General features: G+C 40.8%; 1 protein-coding gene across 1 annotated transcript; it reads left to right on the forward strand.

The window, feature by feature from the left end:
• The first annotated feature begins 975 nt into the window (after positions 1-975).
• sub1a (SUB1 regulator of transcription a) lies at positions 976-14563 on the forward strand. Its single transcript, XM_060855258.1, has 5 exons — positions 976-1101; positions 4922-4990; positions 7014-7127; positions 12519-12627; positions 12955-14563. The coding sequence occupies exons 2-5, from the start codon at positions 4922-4924 to the stop codon at positions 13032-13034; spliced, it is 372 nt and encodes a 123-aa protein (XP_060711241.1). The 5' UTR covers positions 976-1101; the 3' UTR covers positions 13035-14563.
• Positions 14564-21003: the final 6440 nt, after the last annotated feature.

The raw sequence follows: 21003 nt of genomic DNA on the forward strand, positions 1-21003 counted from the left end.
GATGGCAAATGATCTGACTGAATGACAGGACAGGTTGCAGGGATTCAATGGCCTTCTCCATAACCATGCTCCTGCTGGGCTTCAACCTGGCATTGTGTGGTTGGTAACTATGTTCCTGCAGCATTCATGCAGCATTCATTCACCTGCAGCTCGTCCATGTGGACCTGGATTCTGGATTAGTGGTGCTGGAAGAGCACAGCAGTTCAGGCAGCATCCAAAGTGCAGCGAAATTGATGTTTCGGGCAAAAGCCCTTCATCAGGAATAAAGGCAATGAGCCTGCAGCGTGGAGAAATAAGAGGAGGGTGGGAGTGGGGAGAAAGTAGCATAGAGTACAATAGGTGAGTGGGAAAAGGGATGAAAGTGATAGGTCAGGGAGGAGAGGGTGGAGTGAATAGGTGGAAAAGGTAGGACAAGTCCGGAAAAGTCATGGGGACAGTGCTGAGCTGGAAGTTTGGAACTAGGGTGAGGTGAGGGAAGGGGAAATGAGGAAACTGTTGAAATCCACATTGATGTCCTGGGGTTGAATTGTTCCAAGGTGGAAGATGAGGCATTCTTCCTCCAGGCATCTGGTGGTGAGGGTGCAGCAGTGAAGGAGGCCCAGGACCTCCACGTCCTTGGCAAAGTGGGAGGGGGAGTTGAAATATTGGGCCACAGGGCCGTCCTGTCTCCCCAATGTAGAGGAGACCTCATCGGGAGCAATGGATACAATATCCAACTGATTTATTGAAAATCACAAGCTTTTGGAGCTCTGCTCCTTTATCAGTTGACCTGACAAAGGCTTTATTCCTGATGAAGGGCTTTTACCCGAAACGTCGATTTCGCTGCACTTTGGATGCTGCCTGAACTGCTGTGCTCTTCCAGCATCACTGATCCAGGATCTGGTTTCCAGCATCTGCAGTCATTGCTTTTACCACGTGGACCTGGACTTCAACTCCCAGCATTCCACAGCGCGAGCGGCGGAAGTGACGTCCTCCCCCAGGAGCGCGAGCGGTGTTGGTTGGGGCAGAAGCTGGAGCTGGGAAGCTGCGAGCGGATCTTGAGGCGCTGTTCATCGAAACACATACAATTTTATATATATCTAAAAACATCCCTTCGTCAGCGTATGTATTTTCAATAATCAACCAGGTTACACGGTCGGTTGGTAGATAGGGAGTCTCGGAAGAATTTGACATTTTGTTTGAAGCAGTGGGTTTGTTCGCTTCACTTGCCTCCATTTTTTTTCCGTCGCGATGGCGGATTTGTTCGGTTCTTTTGTCGTCGTCGTCGGGGGCAAGAAATCGAATTCGCGTTTTAATGGTCGGGGGGATGGCGGAAGCGGGCGCTCCTCCGTCATGAGAAGACGGCTGTCGGCCAATGGCGGGGCGCGGCGGCTCGGGTTGCTGGGCGAATCGGCCAATGGGGGCGCGGAGAATGGCGGGGTGCTGCGGGAGGCGGTGGCGGCGGTGGTGGGGCAGGGACTTCCTCCGCCGGCCTGGAAACAAGTGCGTGCCTTCGCGTCCTCTCCTCAGCCGCGCGCACACTCTCTGGGCTGGGAGGCCCTGGGGCATGGCATCGCCCGCCCACCCAACCCCTCCCCCCCCTTTTAACACCCTCTCCTCATCACCTCTCTGAGGGGAGGGGAACGGTGCCCCACTGGGATCGTCTGCGCCGACCCAAACCGTCCTTTCCTAAAGGAAAAGGGAATCAGTCGCCAGGGACCGGTCTCCCATCCCCGTGAAATCTGTACCACAGCTGCCTGTGGGAGCCTTTCACCTGCTTCAATCATCCGTTTGCAGAATCTCCATTACCATTTTCAACAAAACAAAAATCAGTTAGTTAAATTTCAAAGGCTTAAGTCGGGGCCGCAGACACTGTGTTTAGTTTGTGGTTCAAAAGCTGATCTCTAAATTCGGAGGTGTAGGTCAAATCCGCAGTCGATATTTTTTAGTAAAATTCAATGGTCGGATTTTTGCAACTATAAGCCTCTGGAGCGAAAAAAAAGTACATTTAAACGAGGTATTCGCTTGACTCAGGCGTGCCGTGTACGTGTTCCCACCCAGCACCCCTTTCGTTTGCGATGCTGCTCCCTGGGTGTGCCCCCCAAACCAATCACATTGGTTTTCCTGCCTTGGTTTGTTTGACTTGGCCACATGTGCTCCTGTCCTTTAGCCAAATGCAGGATGGCATTTGCGTAAGAAGGTTGTTCTGGGGGTTTCCAGCCCCACCGGGAATTAACCTGCGTGATATTTGAGCAGTTGAAAAGTGCTGCTTTTCTTTCGTGGGAGATGTCAAAAATGTGGCTTGACTGTGCATTAAGATGGATGTAAACGTCACGTAGTACTTTTCAGAGTAGTGGGTTCTTTAGACGCCCTGGCCAACATTCTTTTCAACCAGAAACTTGATTAATTCCTGGGCTCTTGTGTACAAATGTGAGCCATTTTGAGTTGGCAGACTTGAACTAATGGTGTGCCACAAAGATTTATTCAGGGGCTTCAGGTACTTGCTATTTATATTAATGACTTGGGGGTTGGGGAAATACCATGAGTAGCTTATCAAAGTTTGCAGACATCTTGTTGGGAAGGAGTGGCCTGGTAGTTATGATCACTAGATTGTCAATCTAGAGACCCGGGTTCAAATCCTACTGTGGTAGAATTTTAAAATTCATAATGGGATGAAGGTGTTGCTGGCCAGGACAATATTCACTGCCCAGTGGGGCAGTTAAGAGTCAAACTACGTTGCTGTGGCTTTGGGGTCACATGGGCCAGACCAGGTGACAATGCTGTAAATTGTCAGAAAAACCCATCGAATTGACTAATCATAAGAATTCCAGACTTTTATTGACTTCAAATTCCACCATCTCCTGGATTCGCACCTGGGTCTCCAGGACATTACCTGGTCTCTAGATTAAAACAATACCACTAGACTGTTGTCTGTTGCAGATAATGTTTGAATTTAATAAAAATCCGGAATTAATAATGACTTCAAAATCATTGTGATTGTCAGAAAAACCCATCTGGTTTACTAATATTTTTTAGGGTGTGGAGGGGCACGTTTGTTGTCACTGATGAGTTGCTGAGTAAATGGGATCTGTACTTCACAGTCTAGGAGAATGAGAAGTGACCTGAATGTTGAAACAGATAAGGTCCAGAAGGGTCTTAACAAGGTAGACACCCCAGAGTTTGTCTCTCAGGCTATTTATATACTGTCCTGATGTTGACTTGTTTGGGATGCTAAAATAAATTGCTTTGCAATCTGATAGGTGGATTGTTGTGATTAATAATATTCTTTATAGAGATCAGTGATGAGCAGATTCTGACTGGTATTGATATTAGTATCATCATTTTTCACAATATTTGTTAACTACATGGATGAACCCGTGGAGGAGCTGGCTGAACGTTTATAGAAGATGAAAAGATCTGTATAGATATAAGAACCTTGGCTTAAAAACTTACAAAGGAATTGATGTAGTAGACAATTTAGCTCCTCAAGCCTACTGAACTGTTCAGTAAGATCATGGCTGATCTGCTTGTGTTTCAAATTGAGTTCACATCCACACTTGATAACCTTAGATTCTTATTAGGCAGGGGAATCAATCCATCTCTGCCTTAAAAATATTTAATGATGCCAACCTTTAGTACCTTCTGAGACAGTGTTCCAAAGTTGTACAACCCTTGGAAGTTTTTCCCTCATTTCTATCCAAAGAGGGCACCCCAGATTTTAACTCAGTACATTCTAGTTAGAAACACAGAATTATAGGCATGGTGGCTCAGTGGTTAGAATGCATGGTGGCTCATTGGCTAGCACTGTTGCCTCACGGTGCAGGGGACTGGTGAATTGGCAAATTGAAATCACTGAAAGTTTCTATAACATCCCTCATTGAAATTTTCCTTTTATCTCTGGTGTTTGGATTAAAATGAATAATTTTCTACATTGTGTGTAGAAGTGTCTGAAGTGTTAAAAATAGAGATCTGACTAAAACCATGCAAGACACTGGTTAAGACTAACTAGAATAATATGAACAGTTTTGGTCCCCTATTTGAGGAAAAATGTGCTGGTATTGTGAACAGTTCAGCGAATATTCATGAGGTTGATTTCAGCTTGAAGGGTCACTGAACCTGAATTATTAACTTTGATTTTTCTCCACTGATGTTGCCAGACCTTCTGAACCTTTCCAGCAATTTCTGTTTTTGTTTCTCATTTCCAGCACCTGCAGTTAGAACATAGAATGTTTCAGTGCAGCACAGGCCCTTCGGACCTCGATGTTGTGCCAACCTGTGAAATTAATCTGATGCCATCTAACCTATACCATTCCATTATTATTCATAAGTATGTCCAATGCCCATTTAAATGCCCTAAATGCCGGCGAGTCTACTACTGCTTCAGGCAGACTGTTCCACGCCCCTACTACTGAGTAAAGAAACTACCCCTGATATCTGTCCTAAATCTATCACCCGTCAATTTAAAATTATGTCTCCTCGTGTTAGCCTTCACCATCTGAAGAAAGAGGCTCTCACCGTCCACCCTGTCTAACCCTGTGATTGTCTTATACGTCTCAATTAAGTCACCTATCAACCTTCTCTCCAACGAAAGCAGCCTCAGTTCCCTTAGCCTTTCCTCATAAGACCTTCCCTCCATATTAGGCAACATCCTAGTAAATCTCCTCTGAACCCTTTCCAAAGCTTCCACATCCTTCCTATAATGCAGTGACCAGAAGCGGCCTTACCAGTGTCTTGTACAGCTGAAGCATGACCATGTGGCTCCGAAACTCAATCCCCCTACCAATAAACGCCAACACACCATATTCTTTTGCTTTTAACTGTGTCTCCATTAACCTGTCCTTTATCATACTGGAAGAATTTTGTATTTTCCTAGTTGAGTGAAGCTTTCAGTCTTTCAGCAATGTATCTTCAAATTACTTTTCTTTTTCACAAAAATTTCCAGATGCCTAAATCAAGGGAAGTTGTTTCTACAAGTTCAGACAGCGAATCTGATAGTGAAGTTGATCAAAAGGTAAGGCAAAAACTGTTGATGAAAGGATTTCTGCATGGTTTTATGAAACTGATTTGTGGCTATTTCAATTTTCAAAAGAAGACTGACATTTAACAGAAGAAATGTTCAAGTCATTTTTGATTTCAGCAGGATAATATAGGAGGCATCAGCAAATATCCTTTGAGCTCGTTTGAATTTAAAGTGCCATTAGTAAGAAGACATTAAATGTTAATACTGTGTATAAAAAAAGGGTTTCAGTTCAAAACATCTGTTTTCTACACAGTAAAACATTCCCACAATGTTTTCACCACTGTACTAAATTTGAAAATAATACTTTCCTCTAGATGAGCATCAGCAAGTGAGATATGTCAACTAGTTAAATTTATTGAAAGAGATAATAGGGACCTGTGGCTTTTCACAGGATTCTGGAGTGATGATCAAGAAATATACTTACTGATCCTCCTGCATAACTTCAAAGTAACAGTCTGGATTTCATGGTTAGTGGCAGCCACCTGTTCCCCTTTTGATGTTAATTTAGATATAGCACCAAGTAAAGAGGATCTCTGACAACCTGCAACTGTAATATCATTAAAGAAAGATAAACAAATGCTGAAATATTTTCTCAGACAGCAAACTGGGAATTTAAAACAGATTTTTTTTTGTTTAATTGAAAATTTCATGCAATGTAATAAATGATTAAAACAATACATCAGGCAGAGGAAAACATCAAACTTTTAAAGAAGGACAACATTTTTAATCATGAACGAAATTTACATTCGACAAATCTAAAATTAGTTTTAAAGGCCCAAAGTTTTTATGCAGTAATTATGAACTTATAGCACTGTTTCAAAAACCAACTCACACATTATTCAACAAAATGCAACCTTTTCAAAAATTTTTTTAACAAGATTAATAGTATAAAAAGATAAAGTTTGGATGATTTTAAAAATCTCTTCCGATTGGGCAAATTTCAATAGCACTGGACAGAAGAGCAACTTCTGGTTTGCAATGTGTGGGGACTCCAGAAGTTGCTAACTGTTAGGAGTATGACGGTGCAGACTGACAAGTTTTGCCATTGTTACAATTGAAAGATTTAGATTAGACTACTTACAGTTTGGAAACAGGCCTGTGGACCCAACAAGTCCACACCGACCCGCCGAAGTGTAACTCACTCAGACCCATTCCCCTACATTTACCATTCACCAAACACTATAGGTGAATTGGCCATGCTAAATTGCCCAATCTGCACATTTTTGGATTGTGGGACGAAACCACAGCATCAGGAGGAAACCCACGCAGACACTGGGAGAATGTGCAAACTCCACACACAGTCGCCTGAGGCGGGAATTGAATCCTGGTCTCTGGCACTGTGAAGCAGCAGTGCCACCGTGCCGTCCTTGTTCTTGAATTCCACCAATCGTTAAATAAATGTAGTCTGTACTTTGGGTCAATCTACATTAGATGTGACCTTATACAACTTTGAGCATTTATAAAATAACCGGCTAAGAATATGTTTTGCAGCAGCATTAAAATGCATCGGATCTCATAGATTACAGACTGAATACAGAGTAAATAAATAGTTTTTTATGTAAATGTTAAGCATGTGATTCAAATACAATGCAGTTATCAGTAAATATGAAGACAGTGGTGGAGTGTACATGCTAGTTGCAACTAATTTCTCTACAAAATGGAATTTTCAATAAATGGTCTGATCTAAATTCAGCCTGTAGTACTCTATTCTGAAGCTATTGTGCTCTGAAATTGCAGGTGAATAGTTATTCTCCTAAGAATTTGAAAAATTCTGCTTCATGTTGCAAATCTAGGTGGTTAAAATGAATTTAACAAAAATTAAGTTAGTGTAAATAATATTTTGTAATAGGTTGATAATTTAAAGATTGACAAATCTTTAATTGACCTCAAAATAAAAATCTTTGACAAGAAACCTAGTAGTTTTGTATTTTGCTCTTATCTTCTGTCTGTACTGTCTCTTCTATCCCTTAACTAAAAGTTAATTTCCATGTCACATTCTTTGTTTATTTTACAGGCTAAGAGAAAGAAGTCTGCTCCAGTAGAGAAACCAGTAAAAAAGCAAAAGAGTGGTGAAAGTTCTGGAGGTGCAAAATGTGCTAAAAGTGACAAAGATGATAACCTATTTCAGGTGTGTTCTTTCTGTCACAGCACAGCTCAGTGAACAACTGATTATGCTAGCTATTTTTGAGCAGTCATATAATACAGAATGTAGTTTGTTCTGAATACTGATTTGTTGGAGACTGACATGTTTTTCTTTTATCAATTCTACTGAGTAGCATTTTTTTTTGTATATTGTATATGCCATGAAACGCTGATGTTTCCACTCACTTAGATTAGGTTTGGAGTGGACAAGAAAGAGAGGGAGTATTTTTCTCTTTGTTCATGGAGATAATTATGAAGAGAGTGCTCAGAAGTTGACTGCTTATCATTTGAGACACTTTTTGGTTTTGAGGCAATAAGCTAGATCTGGCAGAGTCTACTAAGAACTTTGTCTTATCTATGTCTTTTTCTTTTAGGAGAAAGATTTGTTCAAAAGGTTTTTTGCATTATTACTGTTCTGCTAAGACTGCCATCGATGTGGCTGGGAGTTTAGTCATGCATATCATTTTAAAACCTGAATTTCTACTATCAACTTGAAAGGGTTCAGAAAAGATTTACAAGATGCTGCCGGGATTAGAGGGTTTAAGCCGTATAGTGAAGCTCAATAGGATGGCGCTTTTATCCCTGGAGCAAAGGAGGTAGAGGTCTGTAAAATCATGAGGACATGGCATAGGTAAACAGCCAAGGCCATTTCCAGCCAAGTAATTTTCAAGTGAGAAGGGAAAGAGATAAAAAGAACCTGAGGGGCTTTTTCATGCGAAGTGCGGTGCATGTATGGAACAAGGTGTTAAAAGTGGGTACAATTACAATATGTAAAGGACAACTGGATGGGTACATGAATAGGAACGGTTTGGAGAGAGATCTGCCAAATGCTGGCAAATGGGACTAGATCAGTTTAAGCTACCTAGTCAGCAATGGCAACTTGGATTAAAGGGTCTGTTTCTGTGTTGTATAACTCTGACTTGATTTTTTTTTAAACCTTAAACCATTTGTGGTGGAGGCAACGTTAATCCCCTCAAAAGATTTTAAAGATATGGTAACTGAGATAGCAACTAATTTGCCTAAGTACCCATGAGGATTATAATTTGCATATTTATGTAACTGGATTAGTACAGATGTGACTCATTCGAGGCAATTGAATTTAGATAATTTCCTGCACTATCGATACAATATGCATTCTCTAATGGTTGGAGTCAAACCTAGTACATAAGATGATTGTGGTTGTTGGAAGTCAGTCATCGCATTTCCAGGACATTTCTATAGGGAGTTCCTCAGGGTTATGTCCTATGCCCAATTGTCTTCAGCTGCTTCATCAAAACGGTCAGAAATGGGGATGTTAGCCAATGAATCCATGATGTTCCAGTGATTTGCAATGTCTAGGATGCTGATACAGTTCATATCTGTATCCCTGAGTTGAAATTGCCCAGTAACATTCATGCCACAAAAATACAAGGCAGTGACCATCTCCAATAAGATCTAACCACCTTGATATTTGACAGTGTTACTATCACTGAATCCCCACTGTTAGTATCCATTAACGAGAAACTGAAGTGGATTTCCTAAAAATGCAGTGGCGTCAAAAGCAGGTCAGAGGCTAGGAGGTGCAGTGGGTAACTCACTACCTGACTCCAAAGCCTATTCACCAACAACAAGACACAACTCAGGATTGTAATGGAATACTTCCCACTTACTTGGATGGGTGCAATTTCAACACTCAAGAATGTCAATACTATCCAGAACAAAATGGCACACTAACTTTGGCACCACATCCACAACATTCAGAGATTCCATCGCAGATGCTCAATAGCACCACTATTATTTGTAAGATGCACTGCAGAAATTTGCCAAAGATCCCTAGACATCACTTTGCAAACCCATAGGACAAGGGCAGCAGTTACATTGGAACTGCAAGTTGCCCTCAAAACTACTACCATCTTGCCTTGCAAATATATCGCCATTCCTTCAGTGTGGTGCAACATGGATAGTTTGGTAGAGGAGAAAGTCGAATATGTGGAACAGTCCATCTTCCGCTGCTACACTGGCACCACTCCCCACCTTTTCCTCCGCTACATCGATGATTGAATTGGCGCTACCTTGTGCTCCCACGAGGTGGTTGAACAGTTCATCCACTTTACTAACACCTTCTACCCTGACCTCAAATTTACCTGGACAGTCTCAGACTCCTCCCTCCCCTTCCTAGGCACCTCCATTTCTATCTCGGGAGACCGACTCAACACAGACATTTACTACAAACCGACCGACTCCCACAGCTCCCTAGATTACACCTCCTCTCACCCTGCCCCCTGTAAAAACGCCATCCCATATTCCCAATTCCTTTGCCTCCGCCGCATCTGCTCCCAGGAGGACCAATTCCACTACCGAACTACCCAAAAGGCCTCCTTCAAAGACCGCAATTTCCCCTCCGGTGTGGTCGCCGATGCTGTCCACTGCATCTCCTCCACTTCCCGCCCCTCCAATCGTCACCAGGACTGAACCCCACTGGTCCTCCCCACCGACCTCTGGATACATCATCTCATCCTCCGTCATTTCTGCCACCTCCAAACAGACCCCACCACCAGGGATTTTTTCCCTCCCCACCCCTATCAGCATTCCAGAGAGACCACTCCCTCCGCTGCTCCCTCGTCAGGTTCACACCCCCCACCAACCCGACCTTCACACCCGGCACCTTCCCCTGCAACCGCAAGGAGTGCAAAACTTGTGCCCACACCTCCGCACTAGTCTCCCTCCCTCCGCACTAGTCTCCCTCCAAGGCCCCAATGGATGTTTCCATATCCGTCGCAAATTCACCTGCACTTCCACATGCATCATTTACTGTATCTGCTGCATCTGATGTGGTCTCCTCTACATTGGGGAGACAGGCTGCCTACTTGCGGAACGTTTCACGGAACACCTCTGGGACACCCGCACCAACCAGCCCAACGCCTCGTGGCTGAACACTTTTAAACCCCCCCCCCCCCACTCCGCCAAGGACATCCAGGTCCTTGGCCTCCTCCATTACCATCCTCCTGACCACACGACGCCTTGAGGAGGAGCGCCTCATCATTTTCCTAGGAACCCTCCAACCACATGGGATGAATGTAGATTTCTCCAGCTTCCTCATTTCCTCCCCCCCCCCCCCCCCTTCATGTCTCAGTCCCAACCCCCAGATTCAGCACCGCCCTTTTGACCTGCAATCTTCTTCCCGACCTCTCCGCCCCACCCCTTCTTCGGCCTATCACCCTCACCACCTTCCACCTGTTGTATTCCCAGCGCCCCCTCCCCCAAATTTCCTCCCCTCGACCTTTTATCTCAGCCCGTTTGGCACACCAGCCTCATTCCTGAAGAAGGGCGTATGCCCGAAACGTCGATTCTCCTGCTCCTGGGATGCTCCCTAGCCTGCTGTGTTTTTCCAGCACCACGTTTTTCAACTCTAGTTTGGTAGAGGACCTATATCTTAGGCTCATGCTGTGAGTAAAGATGTTGATAATGTCTTGAAGCTTAACCTTTGTGCATAGATGCAAGCATTTTCTGCATTGTGTTCAAATATGATTGGATGCATTGGTCTTTGATCAAGTCTGCAGCTGGTAGAGGTTAAACAAGTTGTTCTGTAGAATTAGGTCCACTCCAGTCAGGACCTTGCTGAAGGTGAAGTGGAGCATTCTAGCAAGGAAAGCTGAGAAGAGCTTTGTTGTGATGACATAGCCTTACTTGACCCTTGGCCAAATATGAATTAGGTCTGTGGTGAATGTGTTTGCATAGAATGCCTTCGTAGTGGAACAGGCAGAAGATGGAGACAAACTTTGGGAGTATTCGCAATAGAGGACACACTCATCATCCCTTGTAGTGATGAATATACAAATATACATAGAGCTTTCATTATAATGTAGTGATGCAGTTTGAAATTAATGATTAATGTGTGTATGTAACATTGAAGGCTGAGTCTCAATCTCTTATATAGATGAATCATAAAATGTTTTGTAGAAAATGTGAGAATCGAGCACAAGCACACCGAAGTATCCATTTTAATATGCACTTATATGATCGCACTTTGTCAAAACCACTGTTCTGTTCTGAATTAACTGTTCTGTTGGTGATGTTTTGTCACTCTTAAAATAATCGATTGGGTTTATATATTGAATAATTATACAGTGGCTTGCAGATGATGGTACTGCCCTTCTTTTCAATGAAAGGCTGGAATGCTCATTCCCAACATGCAAAAGAACAGAAAAATGAACATTTTACATTACTAATTTATGAGACAGTATTTTGGAAATTAAGTGATTTTGAACTGATTGGAGTTTTGTGTTCCCTCAATCCTGAACTGTGACATCATTTTCGAGTAAAGACACATCCTGATTTTGAAGGTAATGGTTCGAGCTGGACTGGGATATTGAGCAAAGCAAATCATCCTTTTTTTCCTTAAAATGAAAGATATAACAAGCTGCTTTTAATGTCAGGATTGTAATTTTTTTTTTAAACCCATGGTTATGGATTTTTAAAATCTGTCTACTAGTAACCAAAAAGAAATCACTGCTGTAAATGTAACTCTTTGCATTTGGAATTGCGTTTGCTGAACTGGCCAAATGCATCTGTAAGGTAGAAAATGTCCCTGATCAGTTGCCTAGCGGATTGAACTGTGCTTTGGTATATCATTGGCACATTTTGAAATTGCTTTATTTGGATAATCATTGGAAATGCTCCCACTATATGCCTATCTTTAAATCCCTTGAACCACGTTTCTTGTGGGTCTGGAGTTTCATTTAGGTAGGCCAGGTAAGGACAGGTTTCCTTCCTGAAAAGACACTCATAAACCAGTTGGATTTTTACAACACTAGATTATAGTTTCCTGATATTATCACTGTAACCAACTTTGTTTCAGATTTATTAATTGATTTCAAGTTCCACTGGCTCCATTGGTGGGATTTGAACCTAGATTCTGAGAACTTTAGTATGGGCCACTAAATTACTAGTCGTGACACTTTCATGACATGGTTCCTATAAACAGCTATTAATGAATGTTGTATACACAAAGAGCCGACATCCCAAATAACGAACAATTTCCCTAATGATAGACATTCTGATAACAGTGGTTTTCCTTCAATGATAACTGATTCAGAAGAAAATTTCTGTAGCCTCAGCAGTATCAGATGGTGGCTAAAAAATGAAAGTTCATCGCCTCTTTTATTTTAAAATCTTACCTGGCATTTATTACAATGTTAAAATGCCAGACATTCCAGATGTAACAAGTGGTACACATTAGCAGGACTATGATAGAATGACCTCTACAACCAAAATATGTGTCTTTTAATTTCTGTGGAGATACTGAATCTGAATTCTATGTCCATTCACTCAATGCATTGACGATATAGTTTTCTATTTTACTAATTACATGGACTTTCATCACAATATTTATTGACAGATTGGCAAGATGAGATATGTCAGTGTGCGTGAATTCAAAGGCAAAGTTCTAATTGATGTCAGAGAATATTGGATGAACCAAGATGGTGAAATGAAGCCTGGAAAGAAAGGTACTTATGTCAGGATTATTAAATATCTGTTGGCAAGATAGGAATGAGGATGCAAATTTAAGGTAATGACCTGCTGTTATTGGATGAAGTGGTTCAAGTGGAGAAAAATGTCAAGCCAGATTGATGCTTAAAACAAGTTACTGTGTGGTGAGTGGTATCTTCAGAACAATAAAGAGAAGTTCAATATCTTCATGAGCAAGAGTTTTGATTGGTAAAAAGGTCTCAAAATTCTATGAAATACTGTTTTATAGCCATTGTTAGCTTTGTCATTTATGCACTGATTTTTGTTTTTTTTTTCCCCACCCCACCATTGTTACCCAAATTTAGGAATCTCCTTATTACCAGACCAATGGAATCAGCTGAAGGAAATGATTCCTGACATTGATGATGCACTGAAAAGGTTATAGAATGACCATAAAAGATGTACCCTGCTTTTTGTCATGAACATGTCCATCTTTAACATTTACTTGTGTTTTCTAAAATAAGATATTAAGCTTGTTTGTATTGTAATGTTCATAATGTGACTGTTTTATGTAAATGCAGTACATCCCAACTCTCATATTTTTTAAAAAAATCTCTTAAGGGTACATTATTTAGAAAAGTGGTATGGAATTTGTTTTTAGTGTTAAAATGACATTTTTGTTTCTTGATTTGATGTTTGGCAATTGCTATATCATGTCGCTAGTCTTGTATTATCCTTAGCTAGTAGATACAAATATTTTCAAGAACAACTTTTGTTTAAATTCATGCAGCTCTACGAAGATACTTTTTTTGATGTATGGTTCAATCGTTTAATCTTCTGGCTATTTCAAATTGGCATTTTTAGCTTTCCCAGTGGCCTTTTGGGTAAATGCAGCACCGGGGTGTAGCAATAAATTATACAGGCCAGTAGATATTTGATGTATGATTTGTTCCATGTTAGCAGAGCTGATCTTGTTGACAACAGCAGTTGAACTGCAAGAATTTGACTGTATCCTGCAATAAGAGGGGTGAAAGTGAGTCAGGATTTCCACTTTGATTATCATTTGCTATCCACTACTGGAAAATAAACCTGTTAATGTCCTTTGAGGGTTGGGTTAAGCCTACTAGGTAGTTGTCCATGGTTCGAATTGTTTGATCGAGGACAAAATATTTAGTAATCGATTAGACTTGCATATGAAGAATGACATCGTGAATGATTTGCCAAAGAGCTATAAGTTTGGATCACCAATCCAATAAGAGTACGTGTCACCAGGAAGGTTGGAGAGGAGATGAAAAAGCATTACATGTCACTAATACCATGGAGATAATTTTAATAGTGGTTTGACATAGATTTCTTTCGCTTTTTGTTTTTAAAAGATGTTTACTGTTTGTTAAAGCTTCTCACTGAGCTTCTGAGTCCCAACATATCATGTATTTTTTGGAGGTCGGAGGGATTGGATTGTAATGTTCGACAACTCAATCAGTTGAAGCTTGGTCCTTCACGCAAATACTTGCTGGATCCTGTAGCTCAAATAAATTCATTTAGTTGTGGGTTTTTCCAAGCTCTCTTTGGACTAGTAAACACTCTTAATGGCTTTATAATAACGAATGGACTGGTGCAGGGTTCTGTAACTAGTTTAGGTGATGAACAGTAATTTTAAAATTGTGCATCAATATGGCTGTCATTTAGTCCAGGACTTTTCAACATTTCCCTGGACTTTGCTTTGCTCTAAATGCAACTGTTAAAGTGATGGCTACTTAGGAATAATTATAAGCTGAAACATGACTGATAAGTCATGCAACTATATAGGTGCTCGTCATAGTGCTTTCATGAGGTACCACTCTCAATTTAATATTTTCACACAGCATGCTTTGACTACTTTCAGTATGCTTTTGTATTATTTCACGATGTTCACATTTCTCTGATCTGTATTGAAATGTGGTAAAATAAATAAAGCTGTTGCAGCAACTTGAACTGACTTTGAATTTAATATTAATTCACTGAAGCATACAACTGAAGAGTTACATAGACATTTCTTTAAAGCATTTATACTGATCTTGTGTTTAAGAAAGTCACTATCATGACTATTTTAAGGATGCATCTTTAGTTTTGGTTTTATCAGTCTACATTAAGTACAGAAAATGGAAAGTTAATATTTAAACCAAAGTTCAACAATAGTTTTGTCCCATGAAAAAGTTGCATTCATTAAAATGTTTTCCCAAATTACATTGCATAAAATAGATTGCAGTTGTTTGTCTCAATGTGGCAGTAATTGAATGCATATGTTGTATTAAACAGTCAGCAGACAGGTTACTGTTGTCTTGAATGGAAGTGTTAATCTAGAAGTTAAAGATGTTAAAGTTAATTGCTTTGGTAAGTCACTTTGCTATTTATAACAATTAAGTTTATTAATTTTATTTAATGCTGAGTCAATTGGGGTGTTAAAGGGACGTCATCTTTGAAGGTTTGTATTGCATGCAAAAGTACATTGTTAAAATTAATTAACTTGGCTCAAGTATGATGCAAAACTTCCCCAATGCTTTCCTTAAGCAAAAGGCATCAAGATTGTCATTCCTCAGTGAAATACTGAAACTTTTTTGTGTTTGCAAACATGTGATGGTGTCCCTTTTGATGGCAATAGTAATAGCTTTGTATAGTAGTAATGATGCTGAATCAAAATGACAATTTTTGACTGCACATATGACAATAAAAACATCACTTGATGAAATTGTGATAGTCATGCAGCATTGAAATAGACCCTTTGGTCCAAACTGCAAATATGTTCTGAAACTAAACTAATCCCACTTGTCTGCGCTTGACCCATATTCCTCCAAATCTTTCCTATTCATATACTTAGCCAAATGTGTTTTAAAGGTAACTGTACCTACAACCACAGTTTCCTCTGACAGTTCATTCCACACAGTAACCACTTTGTGTTTTTTAAAAAAAGTTGCTCCGTATGTCCTTTTTGAATCTTTCTCTTCTCACCTTAAAAAAAAATGCCCCCAGTTTTAATATTTTCACACAGCATGCTTTGACTACTTTCAGTATGCTTTTGTATTATTTCACGATGTTCACATTTCTCTGATCTGTATTAAAATGTGGTAAAATAAATAAAGCTGTTGCAGCAACTTGAACTGACTTTGAATTTAATATTAATTCACTGAATTAATTCCCCCATCTTAGGAAACAGTCCTTTTTCTATTTGCATTGTCCATGTCTCTTAATTTTATAAACTTCCATAAGGTCACCTCACAACCTTCTATGCTGCAGTGGTGAAAAAAGATCCCAGCCTATTTTTATAACTCGGAACACGCGCCCCCCCCCCCCCCCCCCCCCCCCCCAAAACCCCTGCCGTTCTGGCAGCATCCTGGTTCATAAAAGATTTACCATCTCTAGTTTAATAATATCATTCCTATAACAGGGTGACCAGAACTTCCCCCACATGGCTCCAGAAGAGGCATCACCAATATCCTGTACAAGCTGAACATAACGTCCAAACATCTGTACTCAAAGGTCTGAGAATTGAAGGCAAGTGTGCTAAATGCCGCCTTAACAATCCTATCGACCTGTGATGCAAATTTCAAGCAATTATGTGCCTGAACCCTTTTGTGTTTCTGTTCTAGGGCACAACTCAAGGCCCAACCATTAATTAAGATCTGCCCTTGTTTTCCAAAATGCAATAAATTGTTTAACTAAATTAAACTCCATCTGCCGCCACTCAGTCTATTGACCCAATTGATCAAAATCACTTTATAATCTTAGATAACCTTAAATATCGACTATACCATCAATTTGTGTCATCTACAAACTTACTACCATGTCTCCTATATTCTCATCCAAATTGTATATATAAATGACAGACAAAAGTGGACCCAGTACTGATCCCTGTGGAATACTGCTGGTCACAGGCTTCTTGTCTGAAAAACAGTTGTCCACTGTACCCTCCTGTTTCCTACTGTGAAGCCACTTTTGTATCCAAGGTCACCCTGATTGCTTGTGGTCTAACTTTACTAATTAATCTACCTTGCAGAACCTTATCAAAGGCTCTATTAAAGTCCAAGTAAACAACATCTACCTCTCTGCCCTCATCAATCTTTTTGGTTACTTTCTCAAAAAACTCTAATCAAGTTTGTGAGACAATTTTCCTTGCACAAAACCAAACTTACTATACCTAATCATTGCCAAACTGCCTTGCCTGTCCAAATGCATGTAAATCCTATCCTTCAGTAGCATCTGCAACAACTTACCCACCACCGATGTCAGACTCAGAGGTCTAGTTCTCGAACTAAAGATTTTCTTTAAAAAGGCACACTATTAACCATCCTCCAGTCCTCTGACACTTCACCTGTGGTTATAGATGATACAAATGCTTCTGTTACGGGTCCTGCAATTCCTTCCTAACTTCCCATATGTCCTGGGATATGCTTGATAGGTCCTGGAAATTTGTCTACCTTTGTTTTCTAAGACCTGTCAAGCATTTCCTCTTCTGTTATGTGAACTGTTTTAAAAACATCAATATTTTATTTCCCTGAGTTTTGTAGCCTCCATTTCCTTCTCCACGGTAACAACTGATGCAAAGTATCTCTCCTAGTACCAGTTATGGTGTAATAAGGCTGTTTTTTTTCCTTTTTATTTGGATAGATTTCCCATTGACTTGAAGGTTAGCTACAACATAATATAGTTGATTAACATTTTCTATTGGTACAATGGTTTTACTTTTCCCATTTAATATTCATTAAATTATTATGTAGTTCCTGATTATCATTGTTTACTGTAACTTTTAAACTTGAGTGACAAACTTTCCTTGCATATTAATTATGCTGATAGGGGGCAGATGTCGCAGGTAAAGGTTGGAAAGTGAGTCTTCAGAAATGATATAATGAGAATCTGGAGACAGTATATTCCTGTTAGGATGAAAAGAAAGGCTGCGAGGTGGAGGGAATGCTGGATAACTCTAGAAATTCAGGGTTTGATTAAGAAAAAGAAACAAGCATATGTCCTGTATAGACAGGAGAGATTGTGAATGCATAGAGTATAAAGGCAGCAGGAGATAAATCACGAGGGCAAAAATAGGGCATTAGATAGCTTTGGCAAATAGGATTAAGGAGAATCCAAAGACAAAAGGGTAATTAAGGAAAGAATAGGGCCTCTCAAAATCAGCAAGACAACCTTTGTGTGGAGCCACAGGAGATGGGGAAATACAAAATGAATATTTTGCATCAGTGTTTATTGTGGAGGAGGACAGGAAAGCTCGAATATAGGGAAATAGATGGTGACATTTTGAATAATATCCATGTTACAGAAGAGGAAAGTTGTTGTGGTTCTGTTTGCCGAGCTGGGAGTTTTTCTTGCAAACATTTCGTCCCCTTTCTAGGTGGCATCTTCAGTGCTTGGGAGCCTCCTGTGAAGCGCTTCTGTGCTGATTCCTCCAGCATTTATACTGGTTTGAATCTGCCGCTTCCGGTTGTCAGTTGCTGTCCGTTGCAGTGGCCAGTATATAGGGTCTAGGTCGATGTGTCTGTTGATAGAATTCGTGGATGAGTGCCATGCTTCTAGGAATTCCCTGGCTGTTCTGTTTGACCTGCCCTATAATAGTGGTGTTGTCCCAATCGAATTCATGTTGTTTGTCGTCTGTGTGTATGGCTACTAGGGATAGCTGGTCTTGTCGTTTCGTGGCTAGTTGGTGTTCATGGATGCGGGTTGTTAGCTGTTTTCCTGTTTGTCCTATGTAGTGTTTTGTGCAATCCTTGCATGGGATTTTGTACACCAGGAAAGTGGTGGATGTTTTGAATTGCATAAAAATGGATAATTACCAAGGGCCTGGGAAGTTAGGGAAGTGATTGCTGGGCCCCTTGCTGAGATATTTGTATCAATAGTCACAGGTGAGGTGCTGGAAGTCTGGAGGTTAGCTAACGTGGTGCCACTATTTAAGAAAGGGTGGTAAGGACAAGCTAGGGAACTATAGATTTGTGAGCCGGACGTCAGTGGTGGGCGAGTTGTTGGAGGGAATCCTAGGGGACAGGATGTACGTGTATTTGGAAAGGCAAGGACTGATTAGGGATAGTTAACATGGCTTTGTGTGTGGGAACTCCTGTCTCACAAACCTGATAGTTTTTTGAAGAAGTGACAAAGGATTGAGGGAAGAGCGGTAGATGTGATCTGTATGAACTTCAGTAAGGCATTTGTCAAGGTTTCCCGTGGGAGTCTGGTTAGCAAGGTTAGATCTCATGGAATACAGGGAGAAGTAGCCATTTGGATACAAGCTAGCTCGAAGGTAGAAGACAGAGGGTGGTGGTGGAGGGTTGTTTTCCAGAATGAAGGCCTGTGACTAGTGGAGGGATACAAGGATTGGTGTGGGCTCCACTACTTTTCATCATTAATATAAATGGTTTGGATGCGAGCATAACAGGTATAGTTAATAAGTTTGCAGATGACACCGAAATTGGAGGTGTAGTGGACAGCGAAGAAGGTTATCTCCGATTACAATGGGATCTTGATCAGATAGGCCAATGAGCTGAAGAGTGGCAGATGGAGTTTAATTTAGTTAAATGTGAGGTGCTCCATTTTGGGAAAGCAAATCTTAGCAGACTTATACACTTAATGGTGCATAAGGCCCTAGGGAGTGTTGCTGAACAAAGACTTTAGAGTGCAGGTTCATAGCTCCTTGAAAGTAGAGTCACAGGTAGTTATGATAATGAAGAAGGCATTTGGTATGCTTTATTGATCAGAGTATTGAGTACAGAAGTCAGGAGATTGTGTTGCGGTTATGCAGGACATTGGTTAGGCCACTTATGGAATATTGCGTGCAATTCTGGGGTCTCCTTCCTGTCAAAAGGATGTTATGAAACTAGAAAGGATTTAGAAAAGATTTACAAGGATGTTGCCAAGGTTGGAGGATTTGAGCTATAGGGAGAGGTTGACTAGGCTGAAGTTTTCTCTGGAAGGTCGGAGGAGTGACTATAGATGTTTTATAAAATCATGAGCATGGATAGGATAAATAGACAGTCTTTTCCCTGCGATGTGGGAGTCCAGAACTGAAGGGCATTGATTTAGGGTGAGAGTGGAAAGCTTTAAGAGATACATAGGGGGTAACTTCCCATGCAGAGGGTAGTACATGTATGGAATGAACTGCCAGAGGAAGTGGTGGAAGCTAGTACAATTGCAACGTTTAAAAGGCATCTGGATGGGTATATGAGTAGGAACGGTTTGGTGCTGGCAAATGGGCATAGATTGGGATATCTGGTTGGATCGAAGGGTCTGTTTCTGTGCTTGTACATCTGACTCTGTGACTGTGATTGAAGGACCCATATTCAAGATTGATGTAGTTATCAAAAGCTATGCAGATTTTTGAAATCTTGAGTCAGGTAGCATCTATGAGGAGCAAAAGAGTCCAGAATGGGAAGTGGATCATTCACGCCCTTTCCTGCTCTGTTATTCCATTTGATAAATGCTGAAGGATCTCAACTCCTTTTTCCAGCTTGTTTCCTATTGCACTTTATTTTGGGATCAAAAATGTGTTCATCTCAATCTTGAATATACTGACTGGAGCATTCGTAGTCCTCTGGAGGAATCTATTTCAAAGATTTACAATCCCCAGCAAAGAAAATTTTCCTGGTCTTAGTTCTAATTGATTTACCCCTAATTTTGAGGTCCTATAGAAACTGTGTCCTACAGAATCTCTATAATGCAGAAAGAGATAATTTCCTACTGATGCTTAAGAGCATTCTACTCAAACGCAACCACCTTACCGTATTCCCATAAACCCGAATTTAGTGGTGCCCCTGTGTTGCCGATACCCCAGTCTGTTTCTATGGAGTCACTTCTTGTTATTCAAAACTGTAGAACGTATCACCCCAGTCTTTTATCCCACAAATTTCTTTCATTCCAAGAGCCAATAATATTAGCCTTTGTTGTACTACCTCCGATGTAAGCAAATTATTTCTTAGAAATGGTCTTCAAAACTATATAAAGATGTAGGCTCACGAAAATATTGTAGAACTGTAACAGAACTTTGTTATTCTTGTACACCAGTGCCCTTGCAATAGAAGCTAAGGTGTTTTTTGCAAGGTTTGTGAAGGTTTGTAGCTCAGGTTGAGATTGCTCGCTGAGCTGTAGGTTTGATATCCAGACGTTTCGTTACCTGGCTAGGTGACATCATCAGTGGTGACCCCCAAAGTGAAGCGAAGCTGTTGTCTCCTGTTTTCTATTTATATCTTTCTCCTGGATGGGGTTCCCGGGGTTTGTAGTGATGTCATTTCCTGTTCATTTTCTGGGGTTGATAGATGGCATCTAGATCTGTGTGTTTGTTTATGGCATTGTGTTTGGAGTGCCAGGCCTCTAGGAATTCTCTGGCATGCCTTTGCTTAACCTGTCCCAGGATAGATGTATTGTCCCAGTCAAAATGGTGGGTT

The sequence above is a fragment of the Hemiscyllium ocellatum genome, chromosome 1, assembly GCF_020745735.1.
Source record: "Hemiscyllium ocellatum isolate sHemOce1 chromosome 1, sHemOce1.pat.X.cur, whole genome shotgun sequence".
NCBI lineage: Eukaryota > Metazoa > Chordata > Chondrichthyes > Orectolobiformes > Hemiscylliidae > Hemiscyllium > Hemiscyllium ocellatum.